Consider the following 24,019-nt stretch of genomic DNA (forward strand, 5'->3'; position numbering starts at 1 on the left):
TGTGTCAGAGAGTCGGTGCAGGCTCAATGGGCCAAATATCCTCTTTCTACACTGTAGGAATTCTATGATTCCAGATGCAGATGAAGCAAAAAATACTGACAAACAGAAATTAAAGCAAAGAAACTCTATCCGCAGTCTGGCACACGCAGATTCTTGATCTGCTGCAGCTCTTTCAGGAATCAACACACTCAGAAAAGTACCTCAAATTATTGCATGTTATTATTTGAAACCGCATGGAAAAATATAGATTGAATATATATTTAACCATTAAACCAGTCAAAAATTCAACAACCGCAAACTGCCGTTCACCCAAGCAAACTACGTTTGTGGGCATGAGTAAGCTGGCTGCTTTAGACAGATGGAGACATTTTTAAAAAAACAAACAGTTGTGGTATTTAAATTGAGAATCTTGTGGGTGACCCTGAACGGCAGGAGCTGGAGAAGTGATGTTGGTTTTACTCTGCCCACAAGGTGTTGGTGTGCCATGGCAGGGGAGGGTGTTTGTGGGGCGGGGAAAGCTTGCTTAAACTGCTTCAGTAAGTTCCCAGCACAGTTTCATCAGATTAGGGTTGCACACAGTCAAAAGATGTCCGGGTTAGGCTGGATTGGCCATGCTAAATTGCCCCTTAGTGTCCCAAGATGTGTAGGTTAAGGGAATTAGTGTGGTAGATGTGTGGGGCTACAGGGTTAGGGTGGGGAGAGGACCTGGCAAAGATGCTCTGTCGGAGAGTTGGTGCAGACTCGATGGGCCAAATGGCGGCCTCCTGCACTGTAGGGATTCTATGATTCAAGATGAAAATTTCCATTCTGTTGCATCCAGTCAGAAAATACACAAAGCACAGAAACCTTTTCAGCCCATGCCGGTGCTTATGCTCCAAAGGAACGTCTTCCTACCCTTTTTCATCTTACTCCATCAACATATCTTATTCCTTTATATTGTTTACTTAATCTCTTGAATGTGTCTATGTTGTTCAGCTCAATTATTCCCCTGAGGCAATGCGTACCATGTTTAAACCATTGTCTCGGTAAATATGTTTCCCCTGAATTCCCTGTTGAGGAGTTCATGGTCTCGGGGGTAACGTGTTAGGGTGGATTGAGAATTCGTTAGCTAATAGGAAACGGCGAATAGGCATAAATGGGTCATTTTGAGGTTGGCAAATGTAATGAGTGGAGTTGCACAGGGCCAGAATTTTTGGCCGTTCATACCAGCGGGACCTTCTGCTCCCATTGACGGTGCACCCCCGCCGCGGGTTTCCTGGTGGTGAGGGCTGCATTCAGAAACCCTGCTGACAATGGCGGGAATGATGTGGAGATGACTGCGTTGGACTGGGGTAAACACAGTAAGAAGTCTCACAACACCAGGTTACAGTCCAACAGGTTTATTTGGTAGCACAAGCCACTAGCTTTCGGAACGCTGCTCCTTCGTCGGGTAAGTGGAAGTTCTGTTCACAAACAGGGCATATAAAGACACAAACTTAATTTACAAAATAATGATTGGAATGCGAGTCTTTACAGGTCTTAAAGGTACAGACAATGTGAGGGGGTTAAGCACAGGTTAAAGAGGTGTGGATTGCCTCCAGCCAGGACTGTTAGTGAGATTTTGCAAGCCCAGGCAAGTCGTGGGGGTTACAGATAGTGTGATATGAACCCAAGATCCCGGTTGAGGCTATCCTCATGTGTGCGGAACTTGGCTATCAGTCTCTGCTCAGCGACTCTGTGTTGTCATGTGTCATGAAGGCCGCCTTGGAGAACGCTTACCTGAAGATCAGAGGCCGAATGCCCGTGACCGCTGAAGTGTTCCCCAACAGGAAGAGAACACTTGCCTGGTGATTGTCGAGCGGTGTTCGTTCATCCGTTGTCTTAGTGTCTGCATGGTCTCCCCAATGTATCATGCCTCAGGACATCCTTTCCTGCAGCGTGTCAGGTATCCGCGTCCTGGCTGGAGACAATACACATCTCTTTAACCTGTGCTTAACCCCCTCTCCACTCACATTGTCTGTACCTTTAAGACTTGATTACCTGTAAAGACTCGCATTCTAACCATTATTTTGTAAATTGAGTTTGTGTCTTTATATGCCCTGTTTGTGAACAGAACTCCCACTTACCTGATGAAGGAGCAGCACGCTCCGAAAGCTAGTGGCTTGTGCTACCAAATAAACGTGTTGGACTTTAACCTGGAGTTGTGAGACTTCTGACAACGGCGGGACCAGAAGATCCCACCACCGGCCAATGGCAGGCTGCCCCTGCCGGGTTGTGTGGGAAATCCTGCTCCAAGGATCCGTGCTGGGGCCTGAACTGTTTACAATCTACATCAGTAACTTGGATGAAACAATTGATTGTATGGCTGCTAGCTTTTTGCTGATGACACCAAGATGGATAGGAAAGTAAAGTGTGAAGTGGACATGAGACTGTAAAGGGAATTAGAAAAATTGAGTGAGCAAAAAATTGGCAGATGGATGAAGACCTGGGAAAATGCGAACTTGTCCACTTTGGCAATAAGAATAGAAAAGCAGGATATTGTTTATATGGAGAGAGATTGTAGGACTCGGTGTACAGAGGGATCTGGGCATCCTGGTGCATGAATCACTAAACGTTAGTATGCAGGCATAGCAAATGATTTCACAATTTGGAAATTCTGCATGTCCGCTACGACTTTCACCAATTTTTACAGATGCACCATAGAAAGCATCCTTTCTGGGTGAATCACAGCTTGGTATGGCTCCTGCTCTGCACAAGACCGCAAGAAGTTGCAAAAGATTATGAACGTAGCCCAGTCCATCACGCAAACCAGCCTCCTATCTATTGACTCTGTCTACACTTCCCGCTGCCTCGGAAAAGCAGCCAGCATAATGAAGGACCCCATGCACCTGGGGGGATCTTTTTCTGTTGGGGGGAAAAAGGTACAAATTTCTGAGATCACATACCAACTGACTCGAACAGCTTCTTCCCTGCTGCCATCAGACCTTTGAATGGACCTACCATGTATTAAGCTGAACTTTTTCTGCACTCTCCTTCTCCCCTATGTACTCTATGAATGGTACATTTTGACACACACACAACAATACTTTTCACTGTATCCCCATACATGTGACAATAATAAAATCAAAATTAATCAGTCAAGTGGAATGTTATTGTTTATTGCAAGGGGAATGGAATATCAAAAGTTTTGCTATAATTATACAGGTTATTGGTGAGACCACATCGAGAGTACTATGTACAGTTTGGTCCCCTTTAGAAGAAATTACATTAGAAGCAGTGATTCATTCATTCAACTGATTCCTGGGATGAAGGGTTGTCTTGTGAAGAAAGGTTGGCCAGGTTGGACCTATACCCGTTGGAGTTTAGAACAATGAGAGGTGATCTTACTGAAACATACAGGACCCTGAGAGGACATGACAGGGTGGATTCTGAAAGGATGTTTCTTCTTGTGGGAAGACTGGAACTAGGGGATACAATTTTAAAAATTGGGATTCTCCTATTTAAGATGCAAGTAAGGAGAGGGGCATTAGTCTGTAGAATTCTCTTCCTCAGAGAGCAGTGAAGGCAGAGTCATTAAATATTTTTAAGGCTGAGTGAGAGATTCTTGATTGATAAGGGAATCGAAGTGTATCGGGATAGGCAGGAAAGTGGACTTGAGGCAACAGCTGGATGAGTCATTATCTAATCAAATGGCGGAGCAGGCTCGAGGGGCCAAAAGGCCTACTCCTAATTTGTATGTTCATATTGGATTTATTCTTGACAACCTTCTATTTCATCGAATCATAGAATCCCTACAGTGCAGGAAAAGGCCATTTGGGCCCATCAAGCCTGCACCGATGACAATCCCACCCAGGCCCTATACCCGTAACCCTGCCGATACCCCTGACTCTAAGGGTCAATTTAGCATGGCCAATCAACCTAACCCGCACATCTTTGGACTGTGGGAGGAAACTGGAGCACCCAGAGGAAACCCACGCAGCCATGGGGAGAATGTGCAAAATCCACACAGACAAACACCCATGGTCGGAATTGAACCTGGGTCCCTGGCGCTGTGAGGCAGCTGTGCTAGCCACTGTGCTGCTAACTCTCATCTTGCTAGCAGATGGAAACATCTACCCTATCAAAATTGTCGTGATCTTAGAGGTCTCTATCCTCCTGAATCTGTTTTTTGTTTAGAGAATAGAGCCCTGGCCTTTTCAGTCTTCCTGACAGATATAGCCCCTTGGATCTGGTATAATCCTAGTCAATTTTGATTGCTCATGCTCCAGTGCTATATGACAAATGCAAACTGTTCGTTTTGCTTTGTTGTAGTGACCCGTGTGTGCAGCAGCGTAAAAGTGGCAGTGTACTGCAGTGTCATCTGCTGAGTTAAAAGCCCAAGGTGAGGGACTCCGTCCAGGTTCCCAGTTGATTTTAGTTTTCAGAGTGTAGCAATGTTCCAGCCTAAAGGGTATAATGTGGAACAAGTATCCTGTGATGGGTAAGTTATTGTGCATCTTGTAATATTTACCGCACATGCTCAACTCTTCTATCAAGGTTCAGCAACAGTTGAAGGCAATGTTTGACATTTCAATAACTGCCCTCCGGCAACACCCCCCCCCCCCCCAAAACAAAACCAAGAAGATGATGGTGAGTCAAGAAGTAAATGAGTGAATTCCTCTGTCAGACGCTCTTGCATAATTCCTGCAAATGGATGGTGAAACCACAATGTAGACCATTGAGGCACTGAACAGGGGAAGGGTTTGTTTTCTCTTTTGCTGGGATCCTTGAAATGGTGATGCTGCAGTTCAGTGTGACTACAGATTCACCTTTTGAGAGTCCAGGTGGTTGTAGCTATGAAAGAATGGCTTGTCAAAGGCTTGATGCAAGTGTAAGAACAGGTTGGTGTGTGGATTCAATCCGGTCCAGCAGGGTCAAACGCCCTGTGCATTATATAAGTGATCTGCTCTGCCTTGAAATGATCCTTCTTTGTGCAAACGCATGAGGCCACTGTAATAGAGTTTCACAAATACAATGGTTGCTGTGTCTCTGACTGGATGTAGCCTGGCTTTTATCACAAATGTTTAATGGTTGGTCAAATTGTCTCGGGATGCATGGTATTACTGTTATGAATAGATAACTTCAAAAGCAACGGGAACTGTTGCATGACTAATCACATCCAATTCAGTCAGTTAAATATACTTGATCGTCCTGATTGTTAAAAGCTTTTACTGTTTCCAGGTTGACAATGACAGATTTTCTTTAATTCTACACAGTGCTTTTGGCAATGGATTGCACTTTCTCATAGACCTTCACTGCTTGGCACAAAGGTTTAAAGTTTATTTATTAGTGTCACAAGTCAGCTTGCATCAACACTGCAATGAAGTTGCTGTGAAAATCTCCTAGTCGCCACACTCCGGTGCCTGTTCGGGTACACTGAGGGAGAATTTAGCATGGCCAATGCATCTAACCAGCACGTCTCTTGGACTGTGGGAGGAAACAAAAGCACCTGAAGGAAACCCACGCAGACACGGGGAGAATGTGCGAACTCCGCACAGTCCCACCCAAGCTGGGAATTGAACCCAGGTCCCTGGCGCTGTGCGACAGCAGTGCTTGCCATTGTGCCACCGTGCTGCCCACTATGAATGTACTCTGAAATTCTGCTGAAATATGACGTCCAAAACTAAGTCGAAATAATAAATACATTGACAGGCGCCAGATGCACAACATGAGTGGAGATGAATATCAATTTTCTTGGAATAGTGTTTTAAATCAGCTAATTTGAGTAACATTAGGACTCAGAGCAATCATATCGCCAAGCAGTTGAATCAAAATGCTAACTCGACAGCCCCAGTATGCAGACTTGAGTCCCAAGGATGCCTCTTCCTCAAACCTGTCAACAATATATCTTCCCACATGTAGTGTTTGTTCACTCTGAGGAAGGGGATGGAGGAATGCTGACCTTGCCCGTCCAACTCCTGCCTGCTAATTATAGCAATGCCCATGGTTGCCAGCAACTGCTCACGCCCCTTGCTAACGGAGGAAGTGTGAGGATGGCGTGGAAAAAGGGGTAAATTCAGTGAAAGTACAGAGATCCATTTCCAATCTCTTGACCCCTCTGCCGGCCTCCCCAGGTCTGAATTATTAACAAACCATGGGAGCGGTTTTAGTTTCAGAGCAGCAGTTGTTTTTTTTAAACTTGGGGGAAAATAAAGCCGGTTGCTTTGAGGCTTCACTTTTGTGTATTTGTCGGATTTTGCATCCATTCCTTCTTGTCCTCAAACTTACCAGTTTCTCCTCTTTTTTTTCTAACCTATTCCCTCCCCCATTCCATAGAACAAACCCCAATCGTTAAAGCGTTTGACTTGAATGTTTTAATTCTTATTGCATATGGTAAAATACCTTGCAGGTTTTGTGGATTGGAGACCTGTTAAATTGATTAAATGCTGATTTATTTTTTGCAGTGTTGGATTCGAGCGTTGGCCAGTTCTTGTTCAGTAATGTCATGCTGCCATGAGAGAAATACCAGTCTGCAACTTGAGCTCGATCACTGCTCGTGCATGTTTCTGGGAATATGAATTATTGCCCTATCGCATTTAATTTCTTAAAGCTTCTTACAGAATGAAGGTTCTTTTCATAAAGGCCAAATAAACCTGGATGGACTGTAAGGAGGCTTAGTGTTTGAATCGAGTTTTATTTGAGACAAATTGGTAATGGTGTTAAAACTGGGAATTGCTCACAGTCCACCTTGTGTGTGCTGTTGAAAATAAAACTGATCCTACAGCGATGGTTGGGCGACACAGGCAATAAATCCTTGTAGATTGTTCCTGTTGTAAACTGAATGCCCTTTCTTTGAGCTTCGATTAGAACTTGGATTCGTGAATGTATTACCAAGTCCGGTAAAGAACTGTGCAAATCTAGAAAGCCCTTGTCCTCAGACTCTGCTCGGTTAGCTGACCTGAGATGGGTGATGGTCTGGGAGGTAGAATGAGACAGAGCATGCCTGGGCTAGAAACGTTCTCATCCTGACCACTGCCTACTGCCCCCGTCAATCACAGATGTTCAAACTGGGTTATGAGAGCAGTGCAGCACAGGAACAGGCCCATTGGCCCACCAGACCCTTTGGCCGACCAGAACTGCGCCGACACATGATGCCTTTCCAAACTAAACATTTGCCTCTACACGGTCCGTACCCCTCTATTTCCTGCCTATTCATGTATCTGTCAAGATGGCTCTTAAACATTGCTATTGTATCTGCTTCTACCACTTCCTCTGGCAGCGCATTCCAGGCACTTACTATCCTGTGTTTAAAAAAAATTGCGCCTCTCATCTCCTTTAAACTCTCCCCCTTTTACCTTAAACTTATGTCCCCTAGTAATTAATATTTCTACCCTGGGAAAAAGACCTGACTATCCATTCTATCCATGCCTCTCATAATTTTGTAAACTTCTATCTGGTCGCCCCTCAGCCTTCAACGTTCAAGTGAAAACAAACCAAGTTTGTCCAATCTATCCTCATTGCTAACACCCTCCAAACCAGGCAACATCCTTCTGGTGGTGTGGCGACCAGAACTGTACGCAATATTCCAAATGTGGCCTAACTAAAGTTCTATGCAGCTGCAACATGACTTGCCAATTTTTATACTCTATGCCCCGACCGATGATGGCGAGCATGCCCTATGCCTTCTTGACCATCATATCCACTTGTGTTGTCACTTTCGGGAAACACTGGACCCGTACGGCTAGATCCTTCTGTGGGCTTCTCTGGGTTCTTCAATTTATTGTATACTTCCTTCCTGCATTAGACTTTGCAAATGCATCACCTGGCATTTATCCGGATTGAATTCCATCTGCCATTTCTCTGCTCAAGTCTCCAGCCTATCTATATCCTGCTGTATTCTCTAGCAATCCTCCTCGCTATCCGAAGCTCCCCCATTCTTTGTGTTGTCCATAAACTTATTAATCAGACCACCTGCTGTGGTATCAATTCTTTCATTTGAGTAGCTGGCACTGATTGTGTCGCAAATTGGGACAGGATTCCCCTGAAAGTTTTTATATATTTAAAAGCTAAAGAAGACTTGATGGGAACCATAGCCAGAACAATTTTGTGCCTTCAGAAAAGCAGAGGAGAAAGTGATCGTGAGGAGTGTTTATACATCTTTTGCAGTTGTTAGTGATAGATTTTACAAATATGTTATGTTTGTAGTTTTGGTTAGTCCAACTTAAAACAAAAATGCACGCTTTAATGTAGAATCATAGAATCCCTTCAGTGCAGAAGGAGGCCATTCGGTCCATCGAGTCTGCACCGACCACAATCCCACCCAGGCCGTATCCCCATAACCCCATGCATTTACCCTAGCTAGTCCCCCTGACACTAAGGGGCAATTTAGCATGGCCAATCCACCTAACCCGCACATCTTTCAGACTGTGGGAGGAAACCAGAGCACCCGGAGGAAACCCACGCAGACACGGGGAGAATGTGCAAACTCCACACAGACAGTCACCCAAGCTGGGAATCGAACCCGGGTCTCTGGTCACTGGTCATCTGCTTACTGTTGCAGAATAGGTTTCTGTAAAAAAAATTTTACCCCTCCCCTCCTCTTTCCTTCCATTTCAATCCTGCCAGTCAACCAACAAATATAAGCAATAAACACTGAGTTCAGTAGCAGGAATGTACCTTGGTAGCTGTTGTGTACAATAGATGGCACAAAGAGTGCTGAGGTGGCTGATGTAGGAGTCATGCTGCAGCTAAATAAAGCCCTAGTTAGACCACACCTGTAGTGTTGTGAACAGTTCCCTGCACCACACCATACAAAGTTTGTATTGACCTTGGAAGAGACGCAGTGTGGATTTATCAGACTGATACCTGGACTCCAGTGATTAAATCAGGATTGTATTCCCTGGAATTTAGAAGGTTAAGAGGTAATTTGATCAATGCTTTCAAGATATGAACAGGAACGGGTAGCATAGGCAGAGAAACTGTTTCAAATGATTGGGGAATCTAGGACAAGGGGATGTAACCTAAAAGTTATCGACAGATCTTTCAGGAATGAAATTTTTAAAAAACCAATTCCACACACAGGCTGGTAGAAATTTGGAGCTTTCTTCTGCAAGTGGTGGTTGATGCGTGGTCAGATGTAGATTTTGAATCTTGGCTAATTGCTTGTTGCTAGCTGGAAATATTAAGCAATAAGGAACAAATGGGGTATATAGAGTTGGGTCCGCATGATCTCATTGAATGATGGAACGGGTTCCATGGACTGAATGGTCTGTTCTTGTTCCTATAAGTGCTGTGATCTGACCTGAAACTGCTGGGAATTGTTCTGTTTCCAAAGCCAGGATCTCCTGCTTGTGCACTTTAGGCAGCAAACACTCTGCGTCCTGGACAAGGGTTAATTATCTAGACTCGTATAAAGGTAAGTTGCGGTCTCAGTCTGCAGCAGGGGAGTGGAGAGTTCGCCTTCAAGAGTGTGCGCTTTAGACGAAACACCAAAACAATAAATGTTCCTCCGGGAATCGTCTGTTCCACAGTTTGACTTTTGAAAACTGATTAGTTGGGCATGCTTTGTTTTTTTTAACATGTTCACTGGGGTTTTGTAGTAAATAGTAGCAGCAAAATCATTTTGAGATTAGTGACTTTTGGATTATTAGATTAATCTAAGTAATTTAAAGTAAAGTTTATTTATTAGTCAGAAGTAGGCTTATGTTAACACTGCAATGAAGTTACTGTGAAAATCCCCTAGACGCCACACTCCGGTGCCTGTTCGGGTCAATGCACCCTAACCAGCACGTCTTTCAGACTGTGGGAGGAAACCGGAGGAAACCCACACAGACACTGGGAGAACGTGCAAACTCCGTGCAGACAGTGACCCAAGCCGAGAATCAAACCCAGGTCCCTGGCGCTGAGGCAGCAGTGCTAACCACTGTTACGTGGAGCTTATTGTCAAATTCTTATTAGAAAATTGACCCTTGGCTATAGTGCTGCTTGATTTGGCAACCCCATGTCCAATGCCATCAGTCCCCACCCAAAAACCCAAGGGTCAATTTTCTAATGGGAATTTCACAATAAGATCCACGTAAAATTACTTAGCTTAATCTAATCATCCAAAATTGACGGGTTGGTTATGTACCACTCGTCTCAAAATGATTTTGCTACTACTGTCCACCCCAAAACCCCAGTGAACATATTTAAAAAAAAAACAGCATGCCCAAAGTAACTGGTTTTCAAAACTTGATGCTACCCATACCAATCATCCCAGTTGCTGTGTGGCAACGATGCTATGGAGGGGAGAAAAATTCACTTCATCTCAAAGTGGATCTGACTGTGACTTCTGCATGTGGCAGAGGACCATGTTTGTAGAACTCCATTAGTACACAAAGAGAAAATGCTGGAACGTCTCAGCAGGTCTGGCAGCTTCTGTACAGATGCTGCCAGACCTGCTGAGATTTTGCAGCATTTTCTCTTTTGGCTTCAGGTTCCAGCATCCGCAGTAATTTGCTTTTATCCATTAGTTCACAATCCTAGACTAGTGTCGGTTCAATGTTTGGTGGATAATTAAGCTCTCCAACTCTTTTTCCTTTTTTTTTAGACCTCCCTCAAAATCTGCCGCTTTGACCAAGCTTCAGTCACCTGTCCTAATATCTATTCGCTCAGGTGTCAGACTTTGCAACATATTTCACTGTTGTAGTCTTTTACAAAGTTAAAGGTGCTATATAAATACAAGTTAAGTTCTTGAAACTGTACAGCTACCTTTTCTAAATTATAGTGCATATAGTTTCACGTTTGGCGTGGTCGCCTGGGTATGATTCGTACTTGCACAGTGAATATGTCTTTTTTAATAGCTGGCCCCTTCTGATCAGAAAGCAAAACGCACTCAGCTGACTGTCCTGCTCTCAGCTCCGTCTCCTCCTCTTCTAAACTGGGAATCCTGCGTTGAGTAACTCACCACCTGACTCTCCAAAGCCTGCCCACTATCCACAAGACACAAGTCAGGAGTGTGATGGAAAACTCTCCATTTGCCTGGACGAGTATAGCTCCAGCAACAATTAAGAGACTCAACACCGTCCAAGATAAAGGAAGCTGCTTGATCAACACCCCATCCACCACTTTTTAAATATCACTCTCTGCACCCGCCGTGCACAGTGGTGGAATGTGTGTACTATGTACACAATGCACTGCAGCAACTTCTCAGTGCTCCTCCAAAAGCACCTTCCAGACCCAAAATCTCTCCCACCTAGAAGGACCGGGATAGCTGGTGCCTGGTAACACCGGCAGCAGCAAGTTCCCCTCCAAGCCACACACCATCCTGACTTGGAATTATATTGCTGTTCCTTCACTGCGACTGTGCCATAATCCCAGAACTCTCTCCCTAACAGCAGTGTATCTATGTCACATGAGCTGTAGTAGTTCAAGAAGGCGGCTCACCACCACCATCTCGAGGACAATTAGAGGTGGGCCATAGTTACAGATCATTCTACTGTCACTCAGAACTTGAGAGCAAATTTTTAAATAACTGTCAGGTCTCAGTGCTGTAAAGCCTGATTTGCAGTAGACATCGACTCACCTTTCCCTTCATTCGCCACATCTATTGGAAATTGCGCACTTGTTATATTTTAAAGTGTGTGTACTTCCTTTTCCTAACAATGTGCTGAGCGAACTTTGCCATCGTGGGTTCAAGTCACACTCCAGAGACTTGAGCACAAGAAACTAAGCTGGCGCTTCAATGCAGTACTGAGGGACTGCCTCACTCTCTGAAGTGCTGCTTTCCAAAGCCAAGGACCCACTTGCCCCCTCAGATCAATGTAAAAGATCTTATGATGCTATTTTGAAGTAGAACGAGGGAGTCCTCCTCGGAATCCTGGTCAATATTTATCCCTCAATCATCAACAGATGATCTGCTCACTATCACGTTGCTATTTGTGGGACAAATTGGCTGCCACATTTCATACATTACACCAATGATCATCCTTCAAAAGGACTTAATTGGCTACAAAGCACTTTGAGATGTTCTGAAATTGTGGAATGCAAATCTTTTTATTTATTAGGTGAGAGAGAAGACGTGTATATATCACTTTTGCCCGAATAGTAATTCTCAGAATATAATGAGTTCCAACACTTACCACTGAATGGGGAGGGCTGTGCCAAACTCTCTCTCTCTCTCTCTCTCTCTCTCAGAAAGACAATACACCCTCTATCCTGAGAGGAAACTTTTCACAGCATTTGGCTGCCTTCGACTAACTGAAGAATATGTGTTTTCAAAATTTTATACCTTTTCCTGCTTTTGGATCTGAGTACTTGGAATTTTTCTGTTTTGTTATTGGAACCAGCCCTTTAGATGACTTGTTTCATCAGAGGAGAATGAATTATGACAGTTGAAAGTGAAATATAGTTATCGTTTAAATCTTGTCTTGTGTCTCTGGCTCTTCAAGTGCTCCAGTGAGCCACACCTTGGACATTGTTTCCTTGGAGTTTAATACTGGACGGGGAGGGTGGTGGTGGGGTGTACTGTATATTGTGTAATCAGCACCTCTCTGTTTGTATAGAGAACACTTGCTCTCAGTAGTGCCTATTTTAAGATGATACAAGGGATAGCACATAATTGTTGACCTTGCATTTATTAAATACTCATGTGTTTTTCTCGAGCTTGTTCATGGTGTACATTTGGGGACAGGGGAATCTGCTCTTTGCTATGAACCCGGCCAGGTCAACAGGTAGAGAAACTTCAGTTACAATAATTGAATGACAAAGTAATTCAATGATGAAAAATGTTTTCACTTGGAGCCCACCATTCTTAAGAAGAAGGACACTCCATCACAGCATTCAGAAGAATGGAACTATCAAGCAAACCTGTGTAGATTTTATTTTTTAAAAAAGAACCTGGGGGCGATCTTACCAAAAAAATTCTCTAAGTGCTGAATGCGCATGAAAATGGAAGAGAATCGCACCCATTTTTTGGGCGAGCTCTCTGACGCTATTTTATGCCGCCATTTAGAGAAAGAAATTAGGCAAAGTGTGATTCTCGCCATTAGGGGGAGTGGACGGAGTCTATTCATGCTGGGAAGCTGGCTGCTGAAAGCTAGAGGGTGCCATTGTGCATGCGCCTGATCTCCCAGTGCATTAGAAAATTGTCACTCCCCTGGACATTCTGTTTGTGAACAGAATTCCCACCTGAAGAAGGGGCTTAGAGCCTCGAAAGCTTGTGTGGCTTTTGCTACCAAATAAACCTGTTGGACTTTAACCTGGTGTTGTTAAACTTCTTACTGTAATAAATGATGGCCAGCCAGCGACGGCCATGTCCCTCGAATGGAAATAAAAATGGTTTTGAAAGCCACTTTACTGGTCTTCTGCTCTACTCTTTCAACAAGACTTAGAGTCCATGTTGTATTTGACACATGGTTGTCATTCCACCTTGCGTCTCCGCGCACCCCATGCTATCCCTGGATGACATGGCCTCAGGATGTCCTGAAGTGATGTTTGACTGCAGGCCTGCTGGTGGCTTTTGATATCTTGGGTGGCACTTTCTCACATCACAATGTGAAGATGAGACATTCAGTGGGTAAATGTAAGACCCATTGTCTTTAACAGGTTGCTCTGCATTAGACGGCATCTTGTGTCGAATTCTGGGCAATGCATGTTGAGATGTGGTCAGGTGTAAGTCTGGCTGCCAGAGATGGAATGCAATGAAAATTCACCAGACTTGTTCTGGGGATGGTGGGACACGCTTATGAAGAGAGATTGGGCAAACTGGGCACAATTTCAAATAAGGGGGAAGCCACTTGGGACTGGGATGAGGAGAAATTTCTTTACACAGAGGACTGTGGAAGCTCAGTCACTGAGTATGTTTAAGGTAGAGATTGATAGATTTCTGATTAACAATGACATAAAGGGTTCGGGGATAGGGTCATAGTGGTTTACAGCATGGAAACAGGCCCTTTGGCCCAACTTGTCCACGCCACCCTTTTTTTGTAACCACTAAGCTAATCCCAATTGCCTGCATTTGGCCCATATCCCCCTATACCCATCTTACCCATGTAATTGTCTAAATGCTTATTAAAAGGCAAAATTGTACCCGCCTGTACACTACCTCTGGCAGCCTGTTGCAGACACTCACCACCCTCTGTGTGAAACAATTGCCCCTCTGGACACTTTTGTATCTCTCCCCTCTCATCTTAAACCCTCTAGTTTTAGTGTGCATAAAAGGCTTTGAAGTATCTGATCAGCCATGATCATAATGGGGAAGCAGGCTCGATGGGCTGAATGGCCTACTCCTGTTCCTATATGCAAGAGTACCAAAGATCAGAATTTTGGGCTAATTTGTATCATCAAGTCAGCGGCTTAACTTTTGTGGAAGTCCTTTCTTAAGACATTATTTTGAAGCCGGAACTAAACTTCTCTTTCCTTAGTGCAGTTCCTACTGAAAATAATTCTGCTTGTTCCATTCCACTGGCAGGAGTTCTTGTAAGAATAGTTCCTGCTTAGTGTGCAGATGGGTCGGACTCGGGGAGGGGACAGAGATGAGTGATGAGATGATGGGAAAAGTAAATCTGAATGCAGAGAGAGTGAATGGATTGCAATACATGTTACCATGGACTTAATGTGCGCACATCGACCTATGGCTTCAATCTTTTGGCTCCAAAATTCATATTTTTGTATATCCTCAGCATCTGAGTCAACCCCATTTGCAGCCACGACCGGCTATGCTCTGGGGACCCGGGTTTGAATCCCACCACGGTAGATGGTGAAATTTGAATTCAATTTTTTTTAAAATGGAATTAAGAATCTACTGATGACCATGAAACCATTATCGATTGTCGGAAAAACCCATCTGGTTCAGTATTGTCCTTCAGGGAAGGAAATCTGCCACCCTTACCTGGTCTGGCCTACATGTGACTCCAAAGCCACAGCAATGTGGTTAACTCTCAACTGTCCTTGGGCAACTAGGGATGGGCAATAAATGCTGGCCAGCCAGTGACACCTATGTTCCACGAATGAATAAAAGCAAATTAGTATCCAGCCTCAAATTTGCACCCTTCAAATCGATGTTTTACTTGGAGCAAGATCTCAAACAGGGCTTGTGTTGCAAAGAGAACACAATCTCAGAATTGTTACAGCACAGAAGGTGACCATTGTGTCTGCACCATCTCTCCAAACGAGCATCATGGCATACAGCCATTCCCTTGCCTTTTCCCCATTCCCCTGCACATTATTTCCATTCAAGCAATCACCTACTCACCTCTTGAACGCTACAATTGAACCTGTCTCCACCCACCACATTTCCAGGCAGTGCATTTCAGACCCGAGCCACTCGCTGTGTGGAAAATGTTTCAGAACCACCGAACCCCTGCAGTGCAGTGCAGAGAGGTCATTCAGCCCTTCGAGTCTGCACTAGCTCTCTGAAAGAGCATCCCACCCTATCCCTGTAACCCTGTTATAATATAAGCTATACCATTTCTCACGAGTGGCACTCTTATCAAATGCCTTCTGAAAGTCCAAGTACACCACATCAACAGCAATACCCTCATCAACCCTTTCTGTTACTGCCTCCAAAAAACGCCAGAAAGTTAGCCCAACACAATTTCCTCTTTAGAAATCCATGTTGGCTCTTCCTAAGCAACCGCATTTTTCTACATGATGACTAATTCTATCCAGAACAATTGTTTCAAGAAGCTTGCCCACTAGTTAGACCACCTGCCCTGTAATTGCTGAGGCTATCCTTGCCTTTTTTTTGGAATAAGGACTGTAACATTTGCAATTCTCCAGTCCTCTGGCAGCTCCCCTGATACTGGAAGATGATGGCCAGTGCCCATGCAAATTCCCTTCTCACTTCCTTCAATATCCTCAGGTGCATCTCATCTGCTCCTGGTGCTTTGTCAGCTTTCAGGACTGATAGTGTATTCAAAACTTCCTCCTTATCAATTTTGAACCCTTCGGGAGTTTTGAGACATGCCCACACAGAGCAGGTCTGGTGGGTGTCAAGATTGGTAACCAACCACATCTCTGGTCCACTCAGTGTGAAAGTTGATCCCTGTTCTTAAAGGGACTATATATTCTTTCGTGGGCATTTCTGGCAAGACCACCATTTGATGCCCGTCCATAATTGCCCTTGAAATGAGTGGCTTGCTAGGCCATTTCAGAGGGCAACTGAAGTCATCCCGCGTTGCTGTGGGTTTGGAGTCACGTGCAGGCCAGACCAGTTAAGGACGGCAGATTTCTTTCCCTAAAGGACATTAGATGTATAGATTAGCCATGGTAAATGCATGGGGTTTACGAGGAAAGGGCTTGGGTGGGATGCTCTTTTGGAGAGTTGGTGCAGACTCCAGGGGCCGGATGGCTGTATCTACAGTGTTGGGATTCCATGATTCTATTCTACGCTGAACCAGATGGGGTTTTACCACAACTGGTGATAGTTTCATGGTCACCATTGCTGAGACGAGCTTTATGTTCCAGACTTATTAATTGAATTTTAAATTCCACCAGCTGCCATAGTGAGATGTGAACCATGTCTCCTGGGCATTAGCCTGGATCTCAAGATTGCCAGCTCCGTGACATTTCTGCCAAACCTTCACCTTCCCCCCCCCCACTTTCCAAGGCTTCGATGGTCAAACTTTCACACCGGCACCCTTCAGTAAACAGAAAGAAGGGGAGTGGGAAATCAGGCCTTCTGCATGTGGGAGGAGGGAACTTGCCAGCATGAATTTGAAAAGGCAATTGGCAGTTGCACTGTCAGCACGGTGGCACAGTGGTTAGCACTGCTGCTTCACAGCGCCAGGGAGCCGGGTTCGATTCCCGGCTTGGGTCACCGTCTGTGTGGAGTTTGCACATTCTCCCCGTGTTTGTGTTTGGTTTGCTCTGGTTTCTTCCCATATTCCAAAGATTGGCCATGTTAAATTGTCGCCGAGTGTCCCAAGATGTGTAGGTTGGATGGATTAACCATGGTAAATGTGTGGGGCTACAGGGATAGGGGGGGAGAGAGCCTGGGTCAGTAAAGACTCGATGGGCTGAATGACTTCTACACTATAGGGATTCGATGATCTTTTTTTCAGGGGGAGGGAGAATGAGCCCAGATTTCTTTGCAAAGTAAATCTGAGTTCAATTTGATTTCAAATGTGCTTTAATTAGTACTTTAGTATCCTGTAGTTTTATTTCTCTCTTTAATACAACCAATGGAATGCTACACTTGGAGAAGTTCATGTGTCCCACTGCACTCTTGTTGAGACTACGTTTTGCTAATGCTGCTTTTGCTTTGTGGAATGCGACCCCTAAAAATGCCGATAACAATGTAACTTAATTCAGTCGTGTTAAAATGGTGGGAGTGGTGGTTGGTGGTTAGCGCTTTCCTTTCCAGTTTGTATTGTTGTCTGATCAGCTGGGTCCACTCTCCTGCAGCAGTCTGTCAGCTTTGCCAAGCTCGAGGGGTTGGCAGGTGAGGTAGGATACAAGAGGGGTTCTGTTGAAACTGGACCTTGGGAAGGGGACGGTGGACCTTGGGAAGAGGACGCTGGGCCATGCTAATTCAGCGCTGCAAGTTGGTGTAGGGTGTTTACCAGGCTCGATACTGATGGTAACTCTGCACAGAATTTGGAACAAATGCAATCTACCAAGACAGGTCCAATTTGTTCGGTTAAGTTTAAGATGTTTAAGTTGGCAAATCGGAATCAAATTGTTTGCTTTTTTTTAAAGTGACTTGGCTTCCATTTACCACCATTGTGTGGTGCCAGGATTTTAATAAGATGTAAAAAATTGTTGTGTATGAATGGAACATTGCATTTTTAAAATTTAAACCTGATGCCCCAATGTACCATTCATACACAATAACTTTTTACATCTTATTAAAATCCTGGTACAACCCAGTGATTGTTGAAGGTAATAATAAGGTGGGGCGGCACGGTAGCACAGTGGTTAGCACTGCTGCTTCACAGCTCCAGGGTCCCGGGTTCGATTCCCGGCTCGGGTCACTGTCTGTGTGGAGTTTGCGCATTCTCCTCGTGTCTGCGTGGGTTTCCTCCGGGTGCTCCGGTTTCCTCCCACAGTCCAAAGATGTGTGGGTTAGGTTGATTGGCCAGGTTAAAAATTGCCCCTTAGAATCCTGAGATGTGTAGGTTAGAGGGATTAGCGGGTAAAATATGTGGGGGTAGGGCCTGGGTGGGATTGTGGTCGGTGCAGACTCGATGGGCCGAATGGCCACCTTCTGCACTGTAGGGTCTCTATGATTCATTTCTATGAAAACTGTATCCCTGTGCCTACAGATTGAAAGCATTATTCTATATTGAGCGCATGTTTGTGGTCTAAAATATCTGTGCCGATGACTGGCAATTCATTTTGTTGACTTGATTTTGTGTGCAAGGACAGCAAGTGTGCGATAAGATATAGTTTTTCTGTTGGAAAACTGACTCCTGATCCCATTCTTATCTATACAGCAGTATCTCGGGGAATCACCTGCCAAGAATTCTCCTAACCCATTCCTGCAACGTTACCTTGGGTGTCCCTGAAGGATCTATCCTTGCTCCCACCACCCTAATTTCCCATCTGTATGCTGTCTCTGGGAGATATGATCCAAAAGCACGGCATTAGTTTCCACCTGTACACTGATGGCACTCAGCTAGTCACCATCTTGACTCCCCTGCCTCACTGTGTCTAAGTCCATTGACTCTGTCTACACTTCCCGTTGCCTCGGAAAAGCAGCCAGCCTAATTAAGGACCCCACACACCCCGGACATTCTCTCTTCCACCTCCTTCTGTCGGGGAAGAAGGTACAAAAGTCTGAGGTCACGTACCAACTGACTCTGCTGCCATCAGACTTTCAAATGGACCTACCTCGCATTAAATTGATCCTTCTCTACACCCTAGCTATGACTGTAACACTACAATATGCACCCCCTCCTTTCCTTCTCTATGAACAGTATGCTCTAATCTGTATAGCGCGCAAGAAACAATACTTTTCACTGTATGCCAATACATGTGACAAGAATAAATCAAATCAAGTCTCGGGTTGCTTATCTGATATCTGGTACTAAATAAGCTGAAATTTCCTCTGACTAGATATTGGGAGGACTGAAGCCATCATCTTTGTTTCCGAGCCATCAGATCTATCCCCGGTAGCTGTCAGAGGCTGAACTGGGCTGTTCACAGCCTATATTTGAGGCCGGGATCGGCAGCTGATCCTGTATCCACGCCATGTTTATTTCCAACTCTAACATTCCCCTGCCTCTGCTGCTGCTGAAGCCCTTATCCATGCCTTTGTTCCCTTGAGACTGTTCCCAGTTCAGACACACTCTGTGCCAAGTTCTTCTTGTTCTACCCTCCATAAACTTAAGGTCATCCAAAACTCTGATGTGTCTCAACTCACAGCACACCGTCCATCATCTCTGTGCGTGCTGTTGCCCCGGGTTAAGCAGTACCTCCGTTTTAAAACACTCATCCTTGTTTTTTTTTCACCCTTTCATGTATCTGTAATCTTTTCCTGACCCACAATCCTCTGAGAGATCTGTGTTTCTCCAATTGTGACCCCTTGAATATCCGTGCGGTCGATTGCTCTGTCACTGGTGACGATACCTCTGGCTGCCAAAACCTCGGGATCTAGAATTCCCGCCCCAAACCTCTCTGTCTACATCAGATGCTCAGCACCGATATCTCTGACAAAGATCTTGGTCATTGCCCTAAAGTTAAAGTTTATTTATTAGTCACAAGTAGGCTTAAATTAACACTGCAATGAAGTTACTGTGAAAATCCCCAAGTCGCCACACTCCGGCGCCTGTTTGGGTACACTGAGGGAGAATTTAGCACGGCCAATGCACCTAATCACTGCACCTTTTGGACTGTGGGAGGAAACCGGAGCACCCGGAGGAAGCCCACGCAGACACAGGGAAAATGTGCAGACTCCGCACAGACAGTGAGCCTAGCCGGGAATCGAACCCGGGTCTAAAATGTCTCCTTAAGCGGCTTTGGAATGAATTTTGTTAATCCTCCTCTGCAAGTGCCTGTGGGTGTTTTATGTTAATGGAGCCTCTTTGATGCATGTTGTTGCTGGAGTGAACTGAAGCTGTTTTTGAATCCGATAAATCAAAATGCTGGATGGATCAGGTTACTTTCTCCCTGACTGTACAAATACCATCTGCACAACTGAGAAGCCATTTTTCACAGCCAAGTCGGATCAATAATAATGTTATTTATCCAGGATTTTACTAGTTTAGTTTTTGCTTTTCTTGGAAAGAATTCCTCGCCAAATAGATGCTGCTATTATGGTTTAATTTCCACAAAAGTACATTAGCATCCTCTGCTGGCGGGAAATATTACTGCAAGCGTATCTGTGCATGAAGTTCAACACTGCAACGTGTATGCATAGCTAGGTGACTGAGATTGGGGCTGCAATCCACATGTGCAATCCATATGTGCATCACCTGAGAGTGGCACAATGTCAGAATGGCTCTGTTGATGGTGCAAAGATAGTGAAGCTTTGGAGGGTAGCAAAGTATTTGCCTGCGAGTTCATATTCTCATCAGCAGCAACAGTTGCAAGACAAAAAAGTGTTAATTTGTTTTCTTATTTGCATTGACTGGTTAATGAAAGTGTCCATCAGGGAGCTGTCCCTCATCACACCATAACCCTGCAAATGTTTCCTCTTCCAGTCTAAATCCCAGTGCATGAAGAGAATTCTCCCCATCTCCTCTCAGTCAGTACCGAGGGAGTGCCGTACTGTCAGAGGGTCAGTACTGAGGGAGTGCTGTACTGTCAGACGGTCAGTACTGAGGGAGTGCCGCACTGTCAGTGGGTCAGTACTGAGGGAGTGCCGCAAATAGAGACAGTGGAACACAGCGGTGGATGAAACTGCAGATATTTGGATCCTGTATCTGGCATGGACAAAGACTTGCCCCTCTGTGGTTTTACATTCAATTCAATGCTGATGTTGTCCATGGTGTGATGAGGGACAGCTCCCTGATGGACACTTTCATTAACCAGTCAATGCAAATCAGAAAACAAATGAACACTTTTTTGTCTTGCAACTGTTGCTGCTGATGAGAATATGAACTCGCAGGCAAATACTTTGCTACCCTCCATTGATTTTTTTTTTAAGTAATTGGATATTCTTCAGCATTGGTGTCTGGTGACAAATGCACCAAATGATCTGCATTCGACTGCCCTGTGCCACCAGTCAGTGCTCCGATATGCTGCGTTTCCGGTAGTTCCGTCACCTTGCGTATGGTGGCTATTTAAAGTTTTAAAGTTTATTTATTATTAGTCACGAGTAGGTTGCTGTTAACACTGCAGTGACGTTACTGTGAAAATCCTCTAGCCGCCACACTCCGGCGCCTGTTCGGGTACAATGAGGGAGAATTTAGCATGCCCAATGCACCTAATCAGCACGTCTTTTGGACTGAGAGGGGAAACCGGAGCACCCGGAGGAAACCCACACAGACATGGGGAGAACATGCAGACTCCACACAGACAGTGACCCAAGCCGGCAATCGAACCCGGGTCCCTGGCGCATTTGTTTGAAATACACCTTATGATTGACTGTGGTATTACATATGCATTCTCTTTCATATAGAAGTAGAATATAATTTTTCTGAATATTTTCACAACTAACAGCGGTGTGAATCTCCCCGGTTGAAATTTTAGCCAATAAATTTGTGCTTCCCGTTCTATTCTGAAGTCACATCGAGACAAAATAGGTGGTTCTGAAGGATGGGACATTTCAGATGTTCTTTAATGTTGAAAGATGGTAAATTTTAATCTGATTTGCCCATCAGGAAATCGCAGTGGGTTAAGTGCAGCACTGGTTTTGCAACTTACCAGCTTTTACTTAATAAGAAATATTGTGTTGAGCAAGACTGGCATTTCACCCAGTCCAGGGGCTTCCTGCTGCCCAGGGTGATTCGGTTACCTGATGTTTTCTTTGTTGCGTTGCGAGCCTTGCTCATAAAGATTAGGAGTATATAATGTTGCTGCTGTGTAATTTAGCCCTGAGCAATTACTTGTCATAAGCTGTTTACCACATACGGAATTCACTTCCTTGTGTAGTCCAAGGTGAAGCAATGTTCATGGTATTTGAGACTAATCGGAGCAACGCTTATTGTGTATTCCAAAGGCAACCAAGTTTAGACGGTTACATTAGTTTAATTTCTCACTTTCCCCTTCTCTCTCTTTTTTTTTATTTTTCTGTAGACCAGGGATGATTTTCTGGGCTTGGTGGACATCCCACTTCAACATATCCCGGTAAGTTTTAATTCCAGCAAAGAGATGTGTAAAAATATAGCGATTTGTGTCCAGCGTTCCTGCATTCATTTGTCAAATGTGATATGAAAAATCTGGGCACTTTAGTGGATCTCATAAATGTGTATTTTTAAAGTATTGAATTTTTGATATTATATTTTTGTGATGCTCTTTCACTCCCACCGCGATATATTTTCTTCTTTCCCATACCAATCTGGATATTAGTTGGTGAGCTCTTGCCGTTAGCTTCTTGGGTCCCACTGGAGGGAAGGGAAATGTCTCCATCCAGTGTAGTTTCCCATTTAGAACTTGACTTTCACTTTGCTTGCTTGTTACAGAGACAGTAGTGTGCTTGTATGCTTTGGAGTGAGGGATTATGCCTTTTTGAAACCAAGATTAAACTTCACTTGGATTGGGATCATTCTATCTTTTATGATTCAGCCCATTTTGTTTTGTCTGCTCCGTCGTCCCCAACCCCCACAACTCCCCAGACTTCTTTCTGGTACCCCTCAAGGTTTCGCGTCTTTTGACTCCCGCCAACCTTCCTGACCTGCAGTCTGACTAGTCTTACTTTTAAACGTTGTTTTCTGTTCCTGGCACACTCCTGAGAGAGACAGGGAACCCACTTCTCCTGCAACCTAGGATTGGCTGATTTGCAGCAAGGTGTGCCAAACGGCTGAGCACGCGTTGGGTCTCTGGCGGGGGAAGGAAAATGGGATTTGAATTTGGGGCAATAGGCAAGTGGCTCTCAGGGTATGGATGTCCTGCCAAATGGTGAGGTGGAAGATGAGGACAAGGGGGACCCTACCTTGATTCTGAGTTGATGATGGGGATAGGCAGTTACAATCAAAACACTGAGAATGGGATAGACTTCATCGAGGATCAATGGAGGGAAATCCTTGGCTGATGAGAAGGACAGTAAGAAGTTTAACAACACCAGGTTAAAGTCCAACAGGTTTATTTGGTAGCAAAAGCCACACTCTTTTGCTACCAAATAAACCTGTTGGACTTTAACCTGGTGTTGTTAAACTTCTTACTGTGTTTATCCCAGTCCAACGCCGGCATCTCCACATCATGATGAGAAGGAAGCAGGTTATGGAACTTCTGCTGTCATTGGAGCAGATTCAGTAGAGACTGAAGGATTGAGAAAAGCGAATGGCATCCTACTTCGCCACAGATGCTGCCTGACCGACTGAGTATTTCCGAAGATTTTTTCTTTGTTGTTTATCTTGGCGGAAGAACTTATCAAAGGGAGCTTAATGAGGATGAGAGTCATATCAGCCATGATTGAATGGCGGAGCAGACTCGATGGGTCGAATGGCCCAATTCTGCTCCAATATCTTATGGTCTTGAGGATCGGAATACTTTATGAACTTAATGAACCCAGGCCAATAACAAATATTCCGCAGCCTGAAGTAATCACAGCCTTTCAGTCCTCAACACTAACTCCTTCTCCCATTATTAAACTCTAGAACGTTCCAGCTACAATTTAATACTAAATTCACAATCTTTCTTGGGCTAAAGGATGAGCGTGAGAAGTGAAACAAGTTGAACCAGTGAAGTTTGCTCCTTTGTTTCGTACTCATTGGAGTTTAGAAGGATGAGGGGGGATCTTATTGAAACTTACAGGATACTGCGAGGCCTGGATAGAATGGACGTGGAGAGGATGTTTCCACTGGAAGGAAAAACTAGAACCAGAGGGCACAACCTCAGGCTAAAGGGACGATCCTTTAAAACAGAGATGAGGAGGAATTTCTTCAGCCAGAGAGTGGTGAATCTGTGGAACTCTTTGCCGCAGAAGGCTGTGGAGGCCAGGTCATTGAGTGTCTTTAAGCTAGAGATAGATAGGTTC

General features: G+C 44.6%; 1 protein-coding gene across 5 annotated transcripts in view; it reads left to right on the forward strand.

Annotated features, from left to right (window-relative positions):
* The window catches only part of nedd4a (NEDD4 E3 ubiquitin protein ligase a), a 144,438-nt gene that overhangs the window by 72,198 nt on the left and 48,221 nt on the right, over positions 1–24,019 (forward strand). For all 5 annotated transcript variants that reach the window (XM_078241458.1, XM_078241459.1, XM_078241460.1 and 2 more), the window contains one exon: positions 22,120–22,170. In XM_078241458.1, the coding sequence (XP_078097584.1) occupies positions 22,120–22,170 (51 nt within the window). The remainder of the gene's footprint in view (positions 1–22,119; positions 22,171–24,019) is intronic.

The sequence above is a fragment of the Mustelus asterias genome, chromosome 24 (assembly GCF_964213995.1).
Source record: "Mustelus asterias chromosome 24, sMusAst1.hap1.1, whole genome shotgun sequence".
Taxonomy (NCBI): Eukaryota; Metazoa; Chordata; class Chondrichthyes; order Carcharhiniformes; family Triakidae; genus Mustelus; species Mustelus asterias.